This window comes from Brassica napus, chromosome A9, assembly GCF_020379485.1.
Source record: "Brassica napus cultivar Da-Ae chromosome A9, Da-Ae, whole genome shotgun sequence".
NCBI classification, from domain to species: domain Eukaryota; kingdom Viridiplantae; phylum Streptophyta; class Magnoliopsida; order Brassicales; family Brassicaceae; genus Brassica; species Brassica napus.
The window spans coordinates 43485097-43503144 of NC_063442.1; the positions used below are offsets into that span (position 1 = coordinate 43485097).

The 18048-nt window shown below is 38.0% G+C and overlaps 4 protein-coding genes across 4 annotated transcripts; 3 read left to right on the forward strand and 1 right to left on the reverse strand.

The window, feature by feature from the left end:
- Window positions 1–396: 396 nt before the first annotated feature.
- Window positions 397–1461, reverse strand: LOC125578247. The gene has a single exon (XM_048740595.1). The coding sequence runs from the start codon at window positions 1459–1461 to the stop codon at window positions 397–399; it is 1065 nt and encodes a 354-aa protein (XP_048596552.1).
- Window positions 1462–6306: 4845 nt separating this feature from the next.
- LOC106419976 (dof zinc finger protein DOF1.1) lies at window positions 6307–8215 on the forward strand. The gene is made up of 2 exons (XM_013860811.3): window positions 6307–6723; window positions 6985–8215. The coding sequence occupies exons 1-2, from the start codon at window positions 6697–6699 to the stop codon at window positions 7909–7911; spliced, it is 954 nt and encodes a 317-aa protein (XP_013716265.2). The 5' UTR covers window positions 6307–6696; the 3' UTR covers window positions 7912–8215.
- A 2215-nt stretch (window positions 8216–10430) lies between these two features.
- Window positions 10431–14373, forward strand: LOC106419971 (probable GTP-binding protein OBGM, mitochondrial). Its single transcript, XM_013860806.2, has 5 exons — window positions 10431–10736; window positions 10839–10947; window positions 11341–11423; window positions 11518–13894; window positions 14063–14373. The coding sequence occupies exons 1-4, from the start codon at window positions 10446–10448 to the stop codon at window positions 12637–12639; spliced, it is 1605 nt and encodes a 534-aa protein (XP_013716260.2). The 5' UTR covers window positions 10431–10445; the 3' UTR covers window positions 12640–13894; window positions 14063–14373.
- A 267-nt stretch (window positions 14374–14640) lies between these two features.
- On the forward strand, window positions 14641–17327 carry LOC106419970 (pentatricopeptide repeat-containing protein At1g07590, mitochondrial). The gene is made up of 2 exons (XM_013860805.3): window positions 14641–15165; window positions 15600–17327. Exons 1-2 carry the CDS (start codon window positions 14737–14739, stop codon window positions 16851–16853), a joined length of 1683 nt encoding a protein of 560 aa, XP_013716259.3. The 5' UTR covers window positions 14641–14736; the 3' UTR covers window positions 16854–17327.
- Window positions 17328–18048: the final 721 nt, after the last annotated feature.

An 18048-nucleotide genomic window follows, 5' to 3' on the forward strand; every position in this document is an offset into this window, starting at 1 on the left:
TTCCATTATTAATTGTCTAAAACATTTAAATTACATTTACTAAACAAAAACACGTAATTCAAACCTTTTAAAACCTATGAAATCACTAATTCTTTCTTAATTTAGCATAGGATATTCAAGTTTGGTTTGAAGCGTTCGACTAATTTTAGAGAGTGAGTTACCATTGGCAAAGGGTTCGCCGCAAACCAAAACCGCTTAAGTGGTTCACACCGCAGTGCTCTAACTTTTTTTTTTTTTTTTGAAAAAGGGCTTTCATATTAAAAAAAACGATAAATGTTACAAGATAAGACATGAGTCTTATAGTTTGATAAAGTTTGCATGAAAAGATTGAATCTCAACCAATGAAACAACCAAAGTTGAGACTAGAATAACCAACACCGTAATGAAAGGCAATAACTAGTGATAAGAACCACGACCGCGGCGGCCACGCTTCCCTCTCCCTCGAACCGTCTTCCATTCCATGTCTTGGTATTTGCTAGGGGGTTTTGTTTCCCTCCCACCTCTTGTCAAGCTGAGCGAGCTAGAAGGCTCAGTCCCATCTTCATCCACTCCCACATCTCTTGACCCTTTGAACTGAGCAGGGCTCTCAAATGCAAAGGGTGTATGTGTTGTGGCTTGAGGACCAACGACTAAAGTTTCACTAACCTCAGTGTTGGTAACGGTTGATGGAGATGACTCCATAATAGATGCTGCAGTGGGAGTAGGTTGTGAATCTACTAAAGTGGGTAAAGTGGGGATAAAGTTTGGCGAGGCAGTCGGGTTCTCCTGTTGAAGGGTAGGAGTAGCTTCTAGTTCAGATAAGAGACCTTCAATCTCTATGGTATGTTTCTCAGGCTCATGGGCACCATCATCTTTAGTTTGAAGAGAAGTTTTTCCACTAACATGTAGATCATTTTTCTGGATAGTTGGTACAGAGTATTCAACATTATCCTTTTGCTGCATAACAGTATCAATATCCACAATAGGAACATCAGAGCTAGTGTCTTGCGAGGTTGATGCGGAGATAGAAACCTGAGCAGTGGAAGAAGGTAAGAGACACCTCTTTGCTTTGTGTCCTAGATTACCACACCTTTCACACATAGATGGAATCCATGTGTATTCAACATTAACAAGGAAGATGTTACCTTGCTTATCATCAAGGGCAATAAGCTTTGGAAAGTCTCTGTCCAGCTCCATCTCAACTAAAACCTTTGCCTCGCCCATACTAGTAGGATCAAGTCGAGGTTTGTGAGTAAGAATCGGTTCTCCAAGTCCGGAAGCGACATGACTTATTCCTAATCTTGAGTAGCAACAATCCGGAATGTTCTTCAAATTGGCCCAAACCGGAAGCGTGGAGATTTCAGGAATTTTGAAGGAGCCTTCTGGGGTCCATGGCAGTACAAAAAGTAAGCAATCATCTATGTGCCACACTCCACGCTGAATAACCCATTGCCGAGTAGGTTGTAAACCACGCGCCCCCATTGGTGGAAAGAGAATTGTAAACCACGCGCCCCCAAAAACCAGCGAACGTAAAAGCGAATCCCTAGTTTACTCACGCCGTTAAATTCGACGAGTTCGCCGCAGTGAGTCGTCGCCGGTAGGTCTATCCACTTCGTGGTGACTTGTCTTCTCCTCTACCCCCTCTTTATCTTCTCCCCGCCATGGACCCAGTGATTGATGGTTCGACTACGCCATCGTCGCTGATGCGTTCGTTGTCTCTGCCGATACTTCCATCAACGGCTACGGAATGTCTGGAAGGTTTGGAGATCTCTGAAACTCAAACTCCTCTAGGAACTGATGTGAGAGTAACAATGGAGAAAGCTTCTCTCTCTATCACCAGTACTCTTCAGTCTGACACTACCAATCAATTACTGTTGACCTCCTCTGCTCCTCTAGTGGCGTCTTACGAAACCTCTCTGCTTGAAACTGTGGTTCCTCCGCTGACCTCAGAAGCTGTTATAGTTCAAGTACGTGATACTCCGCCACCGTCTCTGGCTTCGGTTATCTCCATCAATGCAGTAACCAGCGATGTCCCGACGTCTCAACAAACTCCGTCCGAGACCCTTGGCTCACACTCTCACGATGATAGCAGGGTCCAAGCATCAGAAAAATTTGTCCCTTCTTTGGGATCATGGGCTAAACCTCTTTTTTTCAAACCTCCGGCCACTCCTCCCGACCCTAGTACTCCTCGAGACTATGATCCTGCATTTCTCGGGAATCAATTAGCCACTCTCTGGCCGACTTTGAATGACGAGATCTTAAACAAGCAACCTAAGGGAAAGTATCCATCCCGTACTCTCCAGCCTCCGATTGAAAAGCTACCACCGCCGGAACTAAAAGCGGATGGGAGACTCCGCTTCCCATGGGCTGCAAGATTAAGCCCTCAATCGCGAAATCTCTACCGGGCTGCCACACCAACTTACCGCCTAGATGGCACACCTGAGGTATCTATTCCTTCGAAAGTCCTTAAGCTAGGTCCAGAGAATAAGGATGAGTATATCATTGGTAAGTTCCATAAATGTGCTCTACCGCCAGGTGGTTTAGTACATGCTGTGGTGAATAGAATCTGGGGAAGAAGTTGTAAGATCAGTTGTAAGAAGCTTGGTGATTCATCTTTCATGTTCCATATCCCACACGCAGTGCTCTAACTTAAGGATGTACCTAGTTATATGCCGCAGCCCTAGAGGCAATACCACTGCGGTACTACCGCGTACATGTTTGACAAAAATGGTATTCAGTAAACTGTGGTATAAGACAATCGTACGTTTATGTGAAGAACTCTTTCTACATGTTTAGCAAAAATAATTTAGCAAGAAGTGTCTTTCTACATGTTTGGCTCAAGAAATTGCTCTAAAAAGTGTGCAGGATGCAAAGGAATGGAACAACGCGCAGGTTGAGAGCATGGGACCAAAGCTGACTGGCCAATCACAACTACGACCCCAACCTCAAGCTCTCCGATCTCCTCCGACTTTCTCTCCTGATATACTAGTATGCAGCGTGGACGCAGCTTGGGATGCCAACACTGGACGATGCGGGATAGGGGGAGTTTTCTCGGGAAGTATGGAGAGACCTGGACACAATTTATCTGAAGCGCATAGCTATGTATCATCAGCTCTAATGGCCGAAGCCATTGCTGTTCGTTTGGCGGTTTCAACTGCCGTGTACTCAAACGTCCGATCCCTAGCGGTTCTATCGGATTCTCTATCTCTTATCAATCTTTTGAAGAAGGGAGGAAACCAACCTGAACTGTTCGGTATCATGTTTGATATCTATCACTACTTATCACTCTTTGATTCCATATCTTTCCATTTCATTTCTAGGAACTTTAATGCTGAGGCTGATTCTGTGGCAAAATTAGCCCTTGCTATGTCTGTAACAAACTCCATTATGGGGGAGTAAAACCTTTTTCATTATGGAATGAAATGCTAGTTTGATCAAAAAAAAAAATTTAGCAAAAATAAATGTTTAGCAAAAGAGGAGAGTCTTTTGAATAAACTTTGCTACTTTGCACTACGATAACTTCAAAAAATTTGCTAAAGGGTAAATATCATTAAACTGAAATTTAGATTTACAAGTATAGTAGATCTAGATTATGTTACACCTTGCTAAAAAATGATTAAAAAAACGAGGTAGTAACAAAATTGCATGAAGATGAGCAAAACAAAGGTCAACACACTTCCACTTAGCCATAAGGTTGAGGAGAGCTTCCTCTTTCTCCTAGCTGTAATAGTATTTCGCATTTCCTTGTCCATTTGCCTATAGATTGCATCCGGTTACAGGACAAGGTGATTGTGCTTGAGCGGCATACGCGACTTGCAAATTCGGTAGCATTTATATCAAAAAGTCTCCATAGAAGCGAAGGAACGTTCAGGACTACCCTTTAGTTTGAATCATATGTTAATTATAAATTTATAAGTATTCATTTCTCTGGTGTACAAAAAAAAGGTAATCATTTCTCAATAATTCCATATTCATGATGCGTACGAATGTAAGCATATAGTGTATTATATATGGATATAGATGAATTTGGTATAAGTGAAACACATTTTCCAAGGAAAATCTGGAAAAGTAACTTAATCTCAAATGCGTATTTATCAACTTTAAAGGGCGAAAGAAGACGAAGAACGATAAGAGTGTACATGATGGTTTGGTATATGAAAAGGTCTGCGTGATGGATTCATGCATGAACGTCCTAATATTTTTTTTCTTCTCTTTTTAGCTTATTGAGAAAACATATTAAAAGATTATTCGCGGTGGAGAGTTTTGGCCCATTCGAAGCAGTGTGTTATAATAATGTTGCAAGTAGGATATTATTGGCGGTCCCTTTCTGAAAAAGAGGTTTCGCAATATATAAACGAGATGAGTCATGACGTCAAAAAACCAAACGAGTGATCAATGAAGAGATAAGAGAAAGATCAAAAGGAGAAAAAGAAAAAGAGTAGAGAAAATGTAGAGACAAACTGCAAAATGTAAAGTTCTTTTAACAAGTAGTACGTTTTGTTACATAATATTTTGGCCCAATATATAAAAGTTGTAGTCGCAAACGAGCGACTATTTTCACTTCAAAACAAAATTTCATTATCTACTAGAAGACCAGTGACGTTGAATTTTCTTCTAGTACGTACTTTAGGTCTAATAAAATGTAGATTAAAAAATCGTAAAATATATGAATCTTCATCATTTCATTAAATTAAGGTTTGATTAAGTAAGCAAACTTCAATTTATATGTCAAGAATTTGATTAAATCAATTTAAATGTTATTGGAGGTTAAGTACACCAGAACCAGTTTAGTTACCCATCTTCTTAAGCATAACTTGCCTTGTGATCACCGGTCACCACCACCACTCACCGATATCTCTTGGGTGAAGACCGTTTGGCTAAAATGTGGAACTCCTTAATTCCCTATTCATATGTAGTCTCTGCATTGAATACAAAGTTTGTAAATACATATATTAACACCTGTTATTTGCCTGATTAGTGTTTACACTCTTTCGATATTAGATGCAATAAAAAAGAAGTAAAAAAATAATTACTCCACACAGTACGTGTATAATAGACAAGATCCCAACCAAAATGTAATGGAAAATGATGATGATATGCTTTAATATGGCATATGGGTATTGACATCTGAATTATTATGATGTTATATATATATATATTGTTCTTGATTAATCGTATTCGTACCCATACACTTAAAATCACTCATAAAGACAAAAGTAAAGTCATAAGTTGCCACTAATTTATTTCATGCATTTAAGAAAACATTCTTTCTGAAAATAACCTATAACAAACTTTAGTTCCAAATACATTATAAATTCGGAAATTTTCTAAGAAACCATACATTTTAGGTTTGCAAAGGGTTAATATATCATTTAAGGTTAATTTCTAAACTTGTAAGAACATTCGTAAAAAATATTTGTCAGACATTGTGGTTCGAAATATCATATGGTTTGCATAAACAACAATCGTCCTTTCACTAACACATTATTTGGAAGAAAGCATATGTAGTATAAGTTGGATTTTAAAAGAAAGCATAAAGAACAGACAGTCAAAGAACGAACATGTGTATTATTATATTCCTCCCTAGCTACCTCGTGTAACTATTTGATGAGAGCAAAAACATGCTTTTAATATAGATGTATATTTTTTTGTTGAAATAGATGTACATATAACTACTTTTATAGATAACCTTTCCTGTTTATAATTGTTAATAGCTATATGTTTTGTTTCATACGTTCTATTGGTTGATTTGGTTAATTTCGGAAAAAATGCATTTAGTACTAAATTTCCTAATCCAAGTTTAAAATGTCATTTGACCAATGTAAAAAAATAACGAGTTTAGTACTGATTATGTCTTAACTTAGCGAATTTCCTAATCTAATTTCGGGAAAAATGCATCTAGTACTAAAAATGCGTTCATGGAGTTTTCGTCATGTCTCAAATATTTTACCACTAAATTATCATTTCTTGGATAAAATAAAAAGTTATACTAAACACATAACAAAAATACTTTACTTTCAGTTAGATAATAGACTCAAAAAAATTGTTTTAAACTTGAAACGAATTTTTAAATATCTTTAAAGGAATTTTTGCACAAATTTATAAATTTACTGTACATTTGATTAGTAATATAATAAATATAATATCGTCTTCCAAGTAATACTCTATAATCCCACTACAATAAAAGAAAAAAACAATTAATAGGTATCATCAGCATGTAAATTCTAGATTTTTCTCTAAGGAAATAGCTTGATAGTCTCTTTATACAATCTTTTCATGACATTTGTTCCCCTATATATGTATTATTCCACAGACGCCTCTGAGAGGAACCTTATAGGTGAAGAAATCTCCCCAACTCAAACCCTAAAAAGGGAATGACAAATAAAAAAAATCACATAGATGGTTATAGACGCGTATACACTACATGAGGAAATGTCTAGAAATCATAAAAGGAACCAAAACTCCTTTTCTTTTTCTCGTTAACAAAGCATTTTCTCACCTTTAATTTGTCTTTGTTCTCCTTCTCTCTTCTCACTTTCCTTACTGATTTTGTGCTCTCTTCGCATTTCTCTTTGGTAGTCTTGCTTCATCTCCTTAGTTTTGCCCTTTTTCTTTGATTCTCCCCACCAAGTTTTTCCTTTGGAGTTTTTTCCTAAAGATCCATTAAACTTTATTAAAGAAGAAAGTAGAAAGAAATAAAAAGGGCATAGAAGAGCAATGGTTTTCTCATCCAATTGGTCACAGGTTTCACCTCTTTGTCTTCCATTAATTCTAAATGTTCTCTCTGTCTTTCTCTCTCTCTCTCTTTCTTTAGATGTTTTGATTCGTTTAGTTCATAGTTTTGATTCATTTCCAAAAGATATTCCTATTCTCATCTGCTTTTTTTCTATCTATAAAATCCTAACATCTATTCGTGTAATGTTTATTAAACAAAAATTACACCAGTCTGGAATATCTGATTTCTTGTTTTTTTAAATTAATTCTGATTTTGATTATTTTTTTCAGCCTACGAATCCGAATCAGCTTCAACTTAACGAAAATGGAAGTTTAGTGAATGGCCACGGACTACTTTCTCACCAACTTCCACCTTTCCCACCAAACCCTAACCCTAACCACCACCATGCCGCTGCCTCCAGTGGTCTTCCGGCGAGGCTTGGTGGATTCATGGCGGAGAGAGCGAACCAAACCAAAGCTCCTCGGCCTGAGGGAGCCCTAAAGTGTCCTCGATGCAACTCCATCAACACTAAGTTCTGTTACAACAACAACTACAACCCCACTCAGCCTCGCCACTACTGTAAGGGATGCCGCCGCTACTGGACACATGGCGGCAAATTGAGGGACGTCCCCGAAGGTGGCCGCCGCCGGAGAAATAGCAAAAAGAATAAAAATGGTAATGCAAAATCTTCTTCCACGGTCAACGCTCCGAGTTCTAGCTCAGGACAGCTAAGGACAAACCATCAGTTCCCGTTTTTACCAACTCTTCAAAATCTCACTCAGCTTGGAGGTATCGGTTTGAACTTAGCTGCTGCTAATGGCAACAACCAAGCTCACCACATCGGTCCAAGTTTGATGAATGATTTAGGGTTTCTTCATGTCGGAAATGAACGAAACAGTCATGACAACAACAACAGTGAAAACAACCTAATGGGGCCTGGTGGATTCCCTCTCTTCGATCCAACGTCAGGACCATACGGTTTCCAAAACGAGGGAAATATCGGAAACGACGTCGGGTTATCTTTTCCCTCTACTTCCATGGTTGATTCCAGTATTTACCAAACAGGTCCGGTGAAGATGGAAGAACAACCCAATCTGGTTAATTTGTCTAGACCGGTCTCCGGTTTGACACATCCGGTGAATCAAACAAACCAGTACTATTGGAACAATTCGGATTTCTCGGGTCCTTCTTCTAACGATCATCACCAACTCTTGTGAGAATATTAGATCGTCAATAAATATTACGACGCGGGGAGATTGATTTACATGACCACGAATGGTCATATGATCAAATGCATGCAAACTAAAAGGTATCTAATCAGGTGTGGTATACAACTTAAGATCGTACGTATATATAATCAGGTGTGTCATATATATATAAACTTTGTAGAGTGTGGTTTTATGGTTGAATTGATTCTGAAGTTATTAGCTTTGTCTCTCAACAAATTCGTGTCGTGTGTGTAACAGTCCAGTTTATATACCTATTAATCTCATGGAATATATAATGATTTTCAGTTATTTCTAACTTATTCCATTTATGGGTATAGATTTTTGCCTGATCCCATAATGAACATTACTGATGATTTATCATTTATTGATTGCTAAAGAGAATCCAATCTTATATTACTTTTGTTCTTGAATATAAGATGTTTAGGAAAAACACACATATTAAGAAAATTGTTTTTTTTTTCTAGAAAATATCATTAAAACTATAAAATAATTGTATTCAACCAATTACAAAATAGATTATTAAATTTGATTGGTTACACAGTTTTTAATAAAGTAAAAATTACATAGAAAATTAAAAACATCTTATATATTGGAACATCAATTTTTTTTTGAAACATCCTATATTTAGGAATATGAGTAATATATATAAAAGTTAAGGATAATTCATAAAGTCAAAAAGGGTTTGCAGACAAAGGAATTTGATCATTCAAATCCGTGTCTCTCTTTGGATGCTACGTTGTAAAACACTTAAACATACTTTTTTTTTCTCATATTTCTAGGAGCTTCTTTTCTTTTACAGTCTTCTTGTACGAATCTGTGTGTCAGTCTGTTTTATGTGGGTGCATGATCCTCCATAAAATATTCTTTAACTAAATATACACTACAAATGAAGAATAAAGCTTTTGCATGGGTTAAAAAGCATACTTACCTGTAGTTTTCTTAATACTGTATAGCGAATAGCGTAATAGGTAGATATGAACGTTTATAACATACGACAGCTAAAACGGTAAAACCAACATATTTTATATTTGAAGAAATGTAAAAGGATGTCTAGGTTTTATATTTGAAATGCATTTTAATTGACTACTTACAATCAATTGGTTTTGGTCAGTGTAGTATACTAGAGTCTAATGTGACGACTTTGGCGACTATGGGTATTGCATTTTAAGAAAAAGTACCAGGAACTTTATTATACCCACTGTTAGTAATATTGCAATAAGACGTATAATTTCGGATGATAGAAGCTATAAAAACGATAGGAAAAGAAAGTTGGAATTATATAATGGAGAATACGTTCAACAAAGATTGACACGGAAAACAATGCGTGTAGAGATTTGTGTGTCCTGAACTGGACCCCAAACTTTTATGATAGTCCCACGTTTTGAGAGTACGGTTAAAATCATTTGGATATGCTATTTGACTCTACTCTTTTTTTTTTTTTTTTTTTTTGGTAAAAATGTTAAGATATTATTACCAACTTTTCAAATTTTTGACAGAATTACAATGAGAACAAGAAGCGGACGAAAGAAAATAAAACCTAAACAACTACTCGATCAACCTAAGCCGGAACAGACACAACCAGCACAAACTCCAAACCAGAGGCCTCAGCTAATCCGCACTTACCGTTTGCCGCAAAAGGAAGGGTCAGTTAAACCGAGAGTCAGAACCCGGTAATTTTGGCCTCCCCGATGATCTGCTCTTAAAGATATGACCCGACCAAGAACAGTTCACGGTAGACATCGAAGCGTCCACCATCATAATCAGTAGCCACGCCAGAGTCCAAGCACCCGCATCAACTAACCGAGCGGGTGATGCATGTCTTACCATAATTAAATTACGCGTTAAATATGGAGTATATACTGCCTATGATACAAGAATCAGTATCAGTGTGAAACTGGTGAGTGATACTGATAAATAAACAAAACCAACATTAGTGAGTGATACTGATAAATAAAACCAACATACTAAAATCAAAAAAGGGTTACGATGGTTAAAGCATTCGTGGTAACATTTCTTGTAAATGATTCTTATGATACTAGATTACGTGAATGATTCGAAGTTGCGAAGTAACTCGACTGTCTGTCCTTTGGTCTAGGTCGTAAGGATTTTATCCAAATCACCCATGCATTGTGTTTACTGCTATGCCTATTTAGGTAGATAAATGAAATATTTATTTAAAAATAAAAGATTACGTAACTTCCCCTTTCGTTCGATAATCGAACTCCTCTTCTGAAATTACAATGGTTCAGAAGCAGTTCTAGCTAGCGTTGCTTTCAATATCAAATTTGAGCCTTATCATCAGCATATATATCTCATGCCCATGTACGTATATATTACTCATGCATGAGTATCTTTTTAGTGCGTAAGTAACAATCAAAATCGATCATGACATGGAGAAACAAGAGACAAATTAGCTACCTTCTGTCGTGAGGACATGTGGAAGGGATTCACCAAGTCAGAACACAAAAGTCAATTCATTTCATGGGTTTAGAAATTCGTCTTATGAGTTATGAGGCCGTAATATGGGCCAGGCCCATTACGTTAAACCCTTCTCCGCTTCGTTCTCCCATTTCTTTCACCGACGACCACCACGGCGGGAGATCTTCCTCTGTCTCCTCGCTTCTTATCTTACCGTAACAACCTCATACCTCGCCGGAGATCCTACCAGAAACAACTCGATGTGGCTGAACCGGACAGCTCCCATCCGGTATCTGAGATCCTTCCGAAAAACTCAAAACGCGCCATGGATGAGCTACACTGTTGCGTTCTACTCAGATTCCGCGGAGGAGGAAGAAAAGGTCGCGCCTTTGCAGGTGGGTTTCATCATCTATTCAATTGACTTCCTTCCTCGAGCAAAAAAAAAAAAAAACTCTTTTATAATTTGCTTGAGTTCCTTCCCTTTCCTGATATATCAGGAGACTAGAATGAGAGATAGGTTTACTCTGTACGCACGTGGCGGTGAAGGTGGCAGTGGTTGTTCCAGCGCCCGCAAGACCCGTACCGATCGCTACGGCAAACCAGATGTGTACTTTGATATTCTTACATAAACTCTATATAAATGATTATAAATTGGGAATTGGTATGTAGATTTTGTATAATTAGAAATTTAGAATTGGTATGTGGATGTATAGGAAGCGGCAAACATTAGTGATCAATGTTTAAAATATCGTTACGGGGTAGTTAGACGCTTTGTATAAATTAATTGATTATAAATTATTGATTAGACGGGCGTTTAGATCGATTTTTTTTAGCTTGTTTGACCGATTTTAAGAAAGTAATCGTCCTACAAATGTTTTGTTACGGTCCGATTTGCCGACTAGACGGATGCCTAGGCGCGTCTAGACCGTTTTTAGAATAGTGTGAGTGATTGAGTAACGAAGAATGTTGATGAAGTTAATGTAATTGAACTTAGTTCAGGTGGGAATGGTGGGAGAGGAGGTGATGTGATTTTAGAATGCACACATGCAGTTTGGGACTTCAGCGGATTGCAACCTCATGTTGTAAGTTTATCATGCCTCTCTTTCTTTTTTTGCGTTTTTTTTTCCGGGAATCTATCTCATGTCTTAACTGATTATATATATATGCATTTTGCAGAAAGGTGGGAAGGCTGGGCATGGAACTTCCAAGAACAGGATTGGAAACAGAGGAGAAGACAAGGTCCTGCAAGTGCCCATTGGGACAGTGATTCATCTTCAAGAAGGTGAGATTCCGTCTCAGGTTCAAGCTAACTCTCCCACAAGTCTGGATCCATGGGACCTTCCTGGCACACTGGTTGATGATCCTGAACCAGAGGAGACCTCCGACGTTAATCAAGATTCTTCTGTTCAAGTTGAAGCTGAGGACGATATTGTAGTAGACACGCCAATGGAAGATGATTTTGAAGACGATGTTGATCAAGTAAAGTATAACGTTGCGGAGCTGACAGAACAAGGCCAGAGAATACTCATCGCACGTGGCGGCGAAGGCGGTTTGGGCAGCGTTTGCGCTACACGTTACTTAAGAGGCACCAAGTTCGCTAAAACAGCTCCTTTGAGGACAATGGAGGACGACGATGATGAAGATGATGATAATGGCCAACGCTCGAGTATTAAGTGTGGTTCTCTTGGTACAGAAGCTGTCCTGATACTAGAACTGAAGAGCATCGCTGACGTTGGTCTCGTAGGGATGCCAAACGCTGGGAAAAGCACTCTCCTCGGCGCGCTCTCCCGCGCTAAACCGCGTGTAGGCCACTACGCGTTCACGACGCTCCGTCCCAACCTAGGCAACGTCAGCTACGACGACTTCTCAATGACGGTAGCCGACATCCCAGGGCTTATCAAAGGAGCTCATCAGAACCGAGGGCTAGGCCACAACTTTCTCCGCCATATAGAAAGGACCAAAGTGCTGGCTTACGTCGTGGACTTGGCGTCGGGGTTGGATGGGAACAGAGGAGTGGCGCCGTGGCAGCAGCTGAGAGATTTGGTGATGGAGCTTGAATTTCATGAGGAAGGGTTGTCTGATAGGTCGTCTTTGATCGTGGCGAACAAGATAGATGAGGAAGGGGCGGAGGAGAGGTTGGTGGAGCTTGAGAGGAGAGTGAAAGGTGTGAGGATTTTTGCGGTTTGTGCTGTTCTTGAAGAAGGTGTGGCTGAGCTGAAAGATGGTTTGAAAATGCTTGTAAACGGTGGTGGTGAGGGATCAGAGAGATTGAAATTGGAGAATATATGTGTTGACTAGTTTAGTTTTTTGTATCTCTTTGAGTTATTTCAGTAGATAGACCAACTGAAAATTTCGTGTTACAGTGGCTATACTGATGTGTTGTGTGATGAAACATTTTCACGGTTTCTATTGTGATATTTTTAAATTCTTGATCGTTTTATGTTATAGTGGCTTAGGTTACTAATTCAAGAACGTAGTCGTTGCATTAGGTTGTTTCTTACTTGTAACATAAGTTTCTCGGAGGCACAAGATATCATTAGGGGTTTAGTACTACGTGGAAGAAAGGTATACACATATCTAATGTCTTTATCACAAGGAACAACTTGTTAGAAACACTCCAATTAGATTAGTAGTTTTGACAAAAGAAAGTTAAGTTAGATAGTTAATGAATAATAGACGTGCAGGTTGAATGAATTATCATAATATACATGATCCTGATTTAATATCTGCAATTAATCGCACAATCTAATGTCTTTATCACAAGGAACAACTTGTTAGAAACACTCCAATTAGATTAATAGTTTTGACAAAAGAGAGTTAAGTTAGATAATGAATAATAGATTAATAGTTTTGACAAAAGAGAGTTAAGTTAGATAATGAATAATAGACGTGCAGGTTGAATGAATATATCATAATATACGTTATAAATATTCATATTATGTCAAAAATGAAAGTGTACATTTTCTAAAGAGGTATAGTAAGCAGATGAAACAGGCACGTTTCATGCCTCTTATTTTGGTTGGCTGTCGTAACTCCTTGTTGCGTGTACGACTTTTTCGTATTCCTTATCAATTTGACGTGCTCCATCATTTTTTGAAACTCAAATAAAACATTAGACTATTTTCTTGCAACTGGTAGACGAAATTTTCTAAAAAATAGTGGACAAGTTGGTTGTGGAAAACTATTTAACAGTTTTTATATACGATATTTTTAATATAAGATATGTTTATTATTTCTCTCAATAATATTTTAAGGTTCTAATTAAAATAAATAGAAGAATCACTACGAAATGCTCTATATGATAGATAACTTATTCTAAAAGCATTTGATTTTATCCATACACGGAATGAAACGTGTACGGTGTATACAACACCGACTCTTTCCCATCTCTTATAAATAGGTGGTCATTCCCTTTGTTCAATTCACAAGACATAAAGCAATCAAAAGAAGAAGAAACAAAAACAAAGTACAACTTTAAATCAAAGAGAAGAGAAGCAATGGCAGGTTCTAACTGTGGATGTGGTTCCGGTTGCAAATGCGGTGACTCTTGCAGGTAAACCCTAGATCTTATATCTTATTTGCCTTTACATGCATATATATATATTCTATATTCATACCCTAGATTCTATATTCTTTTACCTTTACATGCATATATATACGCATGTGGTTTCATCATGTTATCAAAATCTCAAAAACCTTTTTATTTGTGTGTGTAATGAAGTTGCGAGAAGAACTACAACACGGAGTGCGACAACTGCAGCTGCGGATCAAACTGTAGCTGTGGGGACAGCTGCAGCTGTTAATGTGGTGTAAATCACATGTATGCAGGAAAACTGGTGGAAAATGTGTTTGATGTTAAGAGAGATGTGTGTGTGTTTGAATAAAGATTTGGCATAATATGTTGCGTAATAACTCTCTTAACCTTGACTTTTTCCTGCTTCTATGTGTTGATTGTGTGATTGTGTAATGTTTTCATTTGTAACTTAAAGAAAACAAAAAATATATATATATATTGACTTTTGTGATTATAAAGATTTATCTATTCTCCTCTCTCCATATACGGTTAATCAGCTAAATGACTATGATCCATGAACAATTATTTATTTAGTATATAACCAAAAGGGTGAATCTGGTTGATTAGTATTTGATGCGTAATCCGAATAAACTAGCTTATAAGCTCATCTGAAATCAAACAAAATAAAGAAAATAAAAAAAAACGAACCAAATACTAGTAATTAAATTTAAGTAACCAATCATTAATCAGAAACAAATATTAGCATAATTGTAAAAAAAATGTTATCTTATTACAAATTAGCAGAGTTATTAATTTCATTGGAGTCAATAACAGAAAAACCAATATAAATAGGAAATGAGGATACAAAATACAAGTCCACTATGTACTTATTGGGCTTTACACATTCTGGACCATCAACAAGCTTTATAGATGTTCACGGGCCAGTAAGGTCCCAGAAGAAACAAACAATGCGATCTGTTATTGCGTTGGTAAGGCAACGAGATTATTTCGTTCAGGCAATACGTCGAACACCTGGTGTGTCATATTCACCTGCGTCGGATCATCAACCTAGCTTCAAAGCCTCGAACTTTCTCACTACCCTAATCTCTTCGACGAAATCTAGTGACTCAGACGGAGACGAAGAGCCCGACAAGTGTTTGTCTCTGAGAATCGAGAAGCTACCCAAAGGAGTAACTGTTGGGTCTGCTTTGCAGAGCTGGATGGGCGATGGGTTTCCAGTTCATGGTGGAGATGTCTATCACGCTATTAATCGATTGAGAAAGCTCGGTAGAAACAAACGTGCCCTTGAGGTATGAATTCAGTTACTTGCTACGCTCTTGTCTCTATGTTTTTGTGTTCCAACTTAACTCACTCGTTGTCAAGTTAAAGACAGAATCAGTTTGATGTGTCTGAATACTTTTGGATATGGAACGTAAAGACTTTTTAATGTTGCCCTCTTTAACTTGTCTCCTTCACTCGTCGTGAAGTTAGGACAGAACTCAGTTTGATGTGTCTGAATTGTTTTGGAGAGGGAACTTAAGACGTTTTAATGGTGCCCTCTTTATGTTTTTATGTTCGAACTCAACTTGTCTACTTCACTCGTCGTGAAGTTAGGACAGAACTTAGTTTGATGTCTCTGAATTGTTTTGAGATGGAACTTGATGTTTTAATGCTGCCTTTGTTTTTATAGAGTTACTCTTTCAATGTGAAAGCTCTAACGTTTTGGTATGCATGTGTGTTTTAGTTGATGGAGTGGATCATCAGAGAAAGACCATACCGTCCCGGGGAGCTAGAATACTCCTACTTACTCGAATTCACAGTCAAGATCCACGGCATCTCGCAAGGCGAAACGCTCTTCACACGCGTCCCTCAAGAGTTTCAGAACGAGCTTCTCTACAACAACCTCGTCATCGCTTGCCTAGACCAAGGCGTCATGAGACTCGCCCTCGGGTACATGAAGAAGATGAGAGAGCTCGGTCACCGCACGTCACATCTGGTTTACAACCGTCTTATAATCCGAAACTCGGCTCCCGGAAGAAGAAAACTCATCGCCAAAGACCTTGCCCTCATGAAAGCCGACAAGGCCGTTCCTCATGTCTCGACGTATCATATCTTGATGAAGCTTGAGGCTAACGAACATAATGTTGATGGTGTGCTAAAGGCTTTTGAGGGTATGAAGAAAGCTGGAGTTGAGGCGAACGAGGTTTCGTATTGTATATTAGCTATGGCGCATGCTGTTGCGAGGTTGTATACGGTCGCTGAGGCCTATACGGAGGAGATTGAGAGAACTATCACTGGGGATAACTGGTCGACGTTTGATGTGTTGATGATTCTGTACGGGCGTTTGGGTAAAGAAAAGGAGGTGGAGAGAGCGTGGAATGTTGTGAAAGGGTTTCATCACGTTAGGTCAAAGAGTTACTTGCTGGCCACGGAAGCGTTTGGACGAGTAGGGAACTTGGAGAGAGCTGAAGAGGTTTGGTTAGAGATGAAGAGCGTAAGAGGAGGAGTTAAAGAAACAGAGCAGTTCAACTCTCTGATGTCTGTATACTGCAAACGCGGTTTGATAGAGAAGGCAATAAGTGTGTTCCGAGAGATGACTGGAGATGGGTGCAAGCCTAACTCGATAACGTATAGGCATCTTGCTTTAGGGTGTGCTAAGGCCAATTTGATGAAGGAAGCTATCAAGAACATTGAGATGGGTTCGAGTGTAAAGACGAGTAGGAGTGTGAGAAGCTCAACGCCGTGGCTGGAGACGACGCTGGCGATAGTCGAGTGTTTTGCGGAGAGAGGTGATGTGGAGAACTCGGAGAAACTGTTTGAAGAGCTGAATAGTGCTAAGTATAATAGGTATGCGTTTGTGTATAACGCTCTGTTCAAGGCTTATGTTAAAGGTAGGGTGTATGATCCTAATCTGTTCAAGAGGATGGTTCTTGGTGGAGCTAGACCTGATGCTGAGTCTTACAGCTTGTTAAAACTTGTTGAACAATATAAACCCTGATTCATTCAAAGGCTGCTGCATTTTTTGGGTAAATCTTACAAAGTCTCTTAAGCTAAAGTTGAGTTAAGGTTATAGGATAAACATAACAGCTTTGCAAGTACATCACGGGCTCAAAGTCAAAGGGAGCTAGCCGTTCAAGTTGATGGAGCCGTGGAAAGAAGCAGGGAATCTAGCTCTGGCCTCTGGGCAGACATGCTATCAAGTGGACCATTGGACCTTTGTCTCTTTTTGGGTCCTACCAGAGGGTCAAACATGTAAAGGTCAAACCGTCTAAATATTCGTTCACACGGTCACATGATCCAATGAGACAAAGGGAGGCTCAAATGCAATACAATCAATCATACACAAAACCTCTTTTATTTTCGCTTTTGTCCTGGATTACCAAATTGTCTTCAGTATGCCATGTTTCTCGAAATTATTGAGATGAGAATTTGTATTTTGTAACTTTTTCTAATAATAAATTATTTAGTTATTCTTCCAGAGTGTTTAAAATTATTACGTCGAAAAATAAATATAATTCTGCAGTTAAACAAAATAATAAAAATTCTTTAAATCGCTTTTGGGATAGCATGCAATGCATATCAGCCAAATTTTGTTTTTTGTTCATTGTTTATGTATTTATTTTGTTTCTAATTTTTCAAATATACTAAATTATTACAAATGGGCTAAACCATTGAGTAAAAAGTGGGCCTCTATTTAAAGTTTAGGTTTATTAAATGGGATTAATCCAAAGATAAAGTTGGTCAAGACCCACCAAAAAAGCGAATGGAGGAGGGGGAAAAACAATTGTCAACAACGGGGCCATTACCTTGGACTAGAGAAAAATTACATGAGATTTATGCTTTTCAGATATTACTTTTGATGGACTTTCTTTTTCAAAAGTAGTATTGAGAATTTTACTTATGAAATTAACTTGCTGAAACAATAAATTGAAAAGGAGTAGATTGGTGAGTTTGTAAACTGTTTTTATATTAAAAAAACACACATGTATTTTTGTAAACTATGCACAAATTATTTCTTCTTTACAAAATATTTTTTTTTTTTTACTGTGAATGCAGCATGTGACTTCACTTGCCTCATACTTGACACGAATGCATCCACCTCAAGAATTACTGGAGTTTAATCAAATCAAGAAAATATAACAGTATTAAACAAAAATTAGTTTGAGAGGAATACAATAACACATAAATAAATT